Source organism: Cicer arietinum, chromosome 5, assembly GCF_000331145.2.
Source record: "Cicer arietinum cultivar CDC Frontier isolate Library 1 chromosome 5, Cicar.CDCFrontier_v2.0, whole genome shotgun sequence".
Classification (NCBI taxonomy): domain Eukaryota; kingdom Viridiplantae; phylum Streptophyta; class Magnoliopsida; order Fabales; family Fabaceae; genus Cicer; species Cicer arietinum.
Genome location: NC_021164.2, coordinates 68,429,509 through 68,436,000, shown reverse-complemented (window position 1 = coordinate 68,436,000; position 6,492 = coordinate 68,429,509). Strand labels below are relative to the sequence as shown.

Below are 6,492 nucleotides of genomic sequence, written 5' to 3'. Positions count from 1 at the left end.
TCAAACACACAAAAGAAGAACACATGTTTATTTTATTGAGAATATTAAATTTGCCGGCACTGACCTTATGGTTGCGGCGATGACCTGTTCAAAGTTTATAGTGATATATACAAAGTGCATCGTGTTTCCAATTTGGCATCAACATTTAATTCCCAAATCCAAACGCATGCACGAGCACGATCAATTGATTCAATTCAATAACTTAACCTAATCTTTGTTGATCAATAGTTATTAAATATCAACCAAACTATGATTTGGCTTTGGGTCACTTCCATGACAATCTCCTCTATTTTCTTCATCTTTATTCTCTCTTTTTTAATCCTTCGTTTCTTCCGTAAAACCTCTGCACTATACATCCTCAAACAGTGGTGGCTTTCCTTCGAAGACCGTCTCCATCTTCACCAATCCTTCAAAATCCCTCTCTACGATCACAATTTCCGGGAAAATCAACTTTACCGGAAAATTCTCACCTACATCGATTCACTACCTTCCGTTCAAGACTCCGATTTCACAAACCTCTTCTCCGGTCCAAATCCTTCTGATATATTCCTCCACCTCGACGCTAACCAAATCGTTCACGATACTTTCCTCGGCGCCAAGGTTTCATGGACGAACAACGCTTCCGCCGGTGACTCCGCATCGGCGCTCGTGCTTAGAATGAAAAAGAAGGACAAGCGCAGGGTTTTTCAGCAGTACTTTCAGCACATTCTCTCGGTAGCGGACGAGATCGAACAGAGGAGAAAAAAGGATATTAAATTGTTCATGAATTCTAGCGCCGGCGAATTATCGCGGTGGCGATCGGTTCCGTTCACTCATCCGGCGAGTTTCGAAACTGTGGCGATGGACGCGGAACTGAAGAACAAGGTGAAAACTGATTTGGATCAATTTCTTAAGTCAAAACAGTACTACAATCGGTTAGGGCGCGTTTGGAAGAGGAGTTACCTTCTATACGGTGCGTCCGGTACGGGAAAATCAAGCTTCGTTGCTGCCATGGCGAAATTTCTCTGTTACGATATTTATGATATCGATGTTTCCAAAGTAACTGACGGTTCTGATTGGAAGACGCTGTCGATGCACACCACGCCTAAGTCGATGATCTTGATAGAGGATCTGGATCGTTTGCTCGCAGGGAAATCACCGGCTGTTAGCTTATCAAGCGTGTTGAACTTCATGGACGGGATCATGTCATGTTGCGGAGAAGAGCGCGTGATGGTTTTCACAATGAACGGTACAAAAGATGAAGTTGATCAAGCGGTGTTAAGACCTGGGAGAGTTGATGTTCACATACACTTCCCCTTATGTGATTTCTCCACTTTTAAAATTCTCGCGAGTAGTTATTTAGGGTTAAAGGAGCATAAGCTTTTCCCTCAGGTCGAAGAAGTTTTTCAGACCGGTGCGCGGCTCAGTCCGGCTGAGGTTGGTGAGATTATGATATCGAACCGGAATTCACCGAGCCGGGCCTTGAAAACCGTTATCACAGCCATGCAGGTGCAATCTAACGTTCAGGGGCAGAGATTGAGTAATAGCGGGTCGGGTCGGAGCTCCGAAGAGGTTAATGATACCAATGGTGTGATATGTAGAGAGAGTGTTCACACGGTGAGGGAGTTTAGGAAGCTCTATGGCCTTCTGCGTTTGGGAAGTAGGAGGAAGGAGGAGTCTGTTCATTCGGGTCCCATTGACAAAGAAGCTTCGCGCATTGAGGGTCGGGCTGGGTAAAAAGATTCGACTAGATTATTTTATTTTTTCATAGAAAAAAAAAAAAAAACAGTGTAAATTTGCTTGCCAGTTATTTGATAGTTGTTACTAACAATTATTTCAGATTTTTATTTTATATATTTTTTGTCCATAATTTACAATTACTATATTGTTTACAGTATGTACACAGAAAATTATTGATTCCGGCGGTATGAACTAAAATTCATATTCATATTGGTTGTTTGATATTTTGAGTTTTGATAAGAATCCATATTCAGCACCTTGTGTTATTCTTTGAATTCCATTTTAGGGTCAAGAGTCTATTTAACTACTTTCATCTGGTCAATATTCTAATGAGATTGAAGCAAACAAATATTTTAATGAGATTAGTAAATAGTAATTACTAGTAGGTCTTTAGGAGCCATTGACTAGCAAACAAGGGTTCTTCCATTGGAGGACATGGATTTGGGTATGTACCTTATACTTTACGTTAATTTGCGACCTTTTGACCATGAAAAGGAATGCAGATTCGTTTGGGTACAAGATCAAGAATATTTAAAGATGTTGCTCCTATCTGTACGCGGTTTAAATGACTTACGGGTCATAGGAGTATACAAGTGTAAAGTCTACTTACCCGCTGTCCTTGCAAACTATACAAGAAGATAGCTCGTAGTTACGTGTATTGTAGAACTAACCCGTAATTCAATAAATATAGAGGATTAAGTCTTGGAGTGTTTGAGTGAATATTTGTTGAATGAATTAGATATTTTTTAGTGTGATTATTTTTATTTTGTTTTTACTTTTTATGTAGCAATAAAAATTGATTTTAATTAAATTAATTTTAATTAAAAGTTAGTTGAATGTAATTTCGTTTATTTTTTAATACATTTATATAAAAATGGATTGAATAACAAATTTAAGTGTAAAAATAACAAATTACAATCTTTAAATTACATTTACTTCCTCTGAAGTCATCTTAAATAATACTGGCATCCTCTCTAATTTTGAAAAAACACTTAACTCTCACAAATTTAGTAAAAAAATTATGCATAACATTTATTTTATGTCACTCTTTTAACTTTATTTGTCATTTATCAAAAAAACACTAAAATACACACTCCGACTGTACTACTAAAAACATAATCATACATTTTAAAATTGTAAATATCATATATATATATAGTCGTACATTTATAAATTAAAACAAAAACTCTAATTATATCATATAATAAATGAAATGAATAGATGTAAGTGTGACAAAAAATATTTAATCTATTTTTTTTAACGAATATAGAAGAGGTGAATATTTTTTCAAAATTACATATGGTATTAGTATAATTTAAAGTGATCTCATAAGAGGTAAATGTAATTTCCCCTTTAAATTATAATCAATTGTAGATGGAAAATAATTTAAAAAATGTAAGGGTGTGATTGGCAACGTGTAGAAGTGAAGATAGTAGGCAGTCAAACTATTACGAAAAATTTCCCTTGTACCCCCACACTTAGCCTTGTACCCCAAAAAAATTCGAAAATGGCAAAACTACCCTCAATTTTTTTCACCATTTTGTAAATGACTATTATACCGGAAATGTAAATATTTTTTTCACCATTTTGTCACAACCCCAGCCGTAAAACAGATTTCCGGTAAGTGGCAGTTTTCCGGTAACTACCGGAATACTTGAAACAAGATTTTCGGTACAGAGTAAAGTACCGGAAATGTTAAAACTGAGTTTTCCGGTACAGAGTATAGTACCAGAAATATTAAAACTGACTTTTCCGGTACAGAAGGGAAAATTTGTGTACCGGAAATCTTGGTTGGCAAGTATTCCGGTACAGTATTAGGTTCCGGAAAACTTCATTTTTGAGTTTTTCGGTACAGACCATATTTTTTTAATTTTTTTTTAAGTTTTTTTATTTTTTTTAATTTTTTTTAAATGTTAACAGATATGGATAATCCACTACTATTAATGGACAAAACATGCGTCGATACTACAAATATTTTTGACACAGATCAGGTATGAATAAATATATTTAATATTAATATTATAAAAATATATTTTTGTGATTAATTATAATTATTTTATTTCAGATATTTGATTCAAGGGATACTGTTGTGAAATGGGCAAAAGAAATTGGTATAAAAAATAAAGTTACCGTTATTATCAGAAGATCAGATATAGAGACGGGTGAGAAAGGACGGAGAAATAAATTAATATTAGGTTGTGACAAAGGGGGAAAATACAAGTGTGCTGCTAGTTCTATTCGAAGTTCAACAAAAAAATGTGATTGTCCTTTCAAGCTTAGATCAAAACCATTAAAAGATGGTTCAGGATGGATAGTTAAAGTAATTTGTGGAATTCACAACCATGAATTACCTGATACTTTGGAGGGGCATGCATATGTTGGGCGCTTAAATGAAGAAGATAGAAAGCATGTTCATGAATTAACAAAATATAATGTTGCACCGAGACACATATTACTCTCATTGCAAGACCGAGATAAGAGTAATGTTACTAAGATCTCACAAATATATAAACAGAGAAGTATCATTCGATTGCGCGTGAGAGGTAATAGAACAGAGATGCAACATTTATTCAAGTTAATTGAAGATGCAAAATATGTGTGCTGGAATAGAAAGCGTGAAGACTCCGATGTTATGAGAGATATTTTTTGGGCGCATCCAGATTCAGTGAAGTTGTTGAATTTGTTTCCGATTGTGTTGATTATGGACAGTACCTACAAAACCAATAAATACAGAATGCCATTACTTGAAATTGTTGGTATGACATCAACAGAGAAAACATTTGTAGTTGGGTTTGCTTATTTGGAATGTGAGAGGGAAGAAAACTTTTGTTGGGCATTAGAGAGACTAAAAGATTTGTTTGTTACACAAAATAAATTCCCTCAAGTAATTGTGACAGACAGAGATCTTGCGTTAATGAATGCAGTTGGCATTGTGTTTCCACATGCTGTTAATTTACTTTGTCGATTTCATATCGAAAAAAATGTTGGAGCAAAATGCAAGCAATATGTCTTAAAGGATAGACAAGAGTCAATATTGAATATGTGGAAAGACATTATGTATTGTAGTAATGAAAAAGAGTATATGATGCGCTTGCATATGTTTGAACAATCATGTGTTGATACTAAAGTGTTTGTTGATTATGTCAAAGAAACTTGGTTGACTCCACATAAGGAAAGATTTGTTGAAGCATGGACAAATAAAGTGATGCATTTGGGGAACACAACGACTAACAGGTATTTAATATAATTTTATTATATATTGTTGAATTTTACAGGGTTGAGTCGGCTCACTGGAAACTGAAGTTAATGTTAGAAAATAGCATGAGTGATTTGTGTAAATGTTGGGAGGCTATGAACAACATGATAAGGTTACAACATAAAAGAATCAGAGCCTCGTTTCAAAAAAGTTTTTATGATGAAGAGCATGAGCACAGAAATCCATTTTATCAGAGATTGAATACATTTGTATCAACAGAAGCTCAAAGACGTATTGCTGAAGAATACGACAAAGTTGAGTGGGTGGGTACTGACAAATCTATATGTGGGTGTTCTCTGAGAAGGACATACGGATTACCTTGTGCTTGTGAATTGGGACAATATAAATTAATGGGTGAACCAATTCCTCTAGATTCTGTGCATATTCAATGGAGAAAATTAAGCATGGAATGTGAACTCACTCAAGACACAGAAGATGGATCAGAGTTGGATATGTCTACTGAGATGAATGCCTTATGGAAACGCTTTCGATCACTTGATGTTATTGGGAAACGAGTGTTGAAGAGTAAAGTGCGTGAACTTGCTTTTCCAAGTACAAGTTCAATATGTCCACCACCTGAAAAAGTCAAAACCAAAGGAAGAGTGAAGAAGAGTAAGGGTATGAAGCCAGATGGATATGATGTATATCGAGACCCTTCTTACTTTGAGCATGTTAATGCAACATATGGTGAAGATATTGGTTCCCAACCCTCTCAATCAAAGAAGAGACAAGCCTCTCAATCAAAGAAACACCCCTCTCAGTCATCTCATTCTTCAAAAAATTTGTTATTGACACAATTTCCTGATATTATTCAGCCATACATTGATGACATATTTGACGTGGCAGCTGATGGAAATTGTGGTTTTCGCGCTATTGCATTATTGCTTGGTTTCGGTGAAGAGTGTTGGTCTTTGGTCCGCAAGAGATTGGATCAAGAGATTGTTTCTCATGTAACTCCATATGATAGATTGTTCACAGGACGCATTAAAGAAGTAAGAGATTCGTTGATGATATCCGGCTTAGGTGTTCAACCCATGGATAAATGGTTGTCCATGCCTGATATGGGTTACGTGATAGCGACAACATATAATATTATTCTTGTCACGTTCGGTCTGACATTTTCAATGACTTTCTTTCCTATGAGGGGTTCACATTCCGGATCGACAAAAAATGATCGCATTTGTTGTATTGGTTTTGTTAATGGAAATCACTGGGTTCCGGTAATTATTTTCTTATACTTTTTTAAATTTTATTCTGATAATTTTGTCTTATATTTTGTTAATTTATTTAATTTTTGCAGTTAAAGATGAAAGATGGATTTCCAATGCCAGACATTGCACCAGGTTGGAAGCAATATCGTACCAATGAAGCAACTTCTTGGGCAATAGCATACACAGGCCGTCTACAACACTGGGGGTATTTATTAGGCCGGTTGTCACGTGTTACCCAAAATCCACCTACGGAACCCGTAGAGGCAATGTCTTTAGATGAACCTTAATGTTTTAAAATTGATACAA

At 35.5% G+C, this 6,492-nt stretch overlaps 2 protein-coding genes across 2 annotated transcripts; both read left to right on the top strand.

Annotated features, from left to right (window-relative positions):
• LOC101498631 (AAA-ATPase At2g46620-like) lies at positions 1–1,927 on the top strand. The gene has a single exon (XM_004502649.4). It carries the CDS (start codon positions 250–252, stop codon positions 1,714–1,716), a length of 1,467 nt encoding a protein of 488 aa, XP_004502706.1. The 5' UTR covers positions 1–249; the 3' UTR covers positions 1,717–1,927.
• Positions 1,928–5,017: 3,090 nt separating this feature from the next.
• Positions 5,018–6,473, top strand: LOC140920537 (uncharacterized). Its single transcript, XM_073368844.1, has 2 exons — positions 5,018–6,195; positions 6,276–6,473. The coding sequence occupies exons 1-2, from the start codon at positions 5,026–5,028 to the stop codon at positions 6,471–6,473; spliced, it is 1,368 nt and encodes a 455-aa protein (XP_073224945.1). The 5' UTR covers positions 5,018–5,025.
• The last annotated feature ends 19 nt before the right edge of the window (positions 6,474–6,492 follow it).

Coding starts and splice junctions, on each gene's coding strand:
- LOC140920537 (XM_073368844.1), top strand. CDS start 5,026: ATGTTAGAAAATAGCATGAGTGATTTGTGTAAATGTTGGGAGGCTATG. Junction 6,196..6,275: donor ATGGAAATCACTGGGTTCCG/GTAATTATTTTC, acceptor TAATTTTTGCAG/TTAAAGATGAAAGATGGATT.
- LOC101498631 (XM_004502649.4), top strand. CDS start 250: ATGATTTGGCTTTGGGTCACTTCCATGACAATCTCCTCTATTTTCTTC.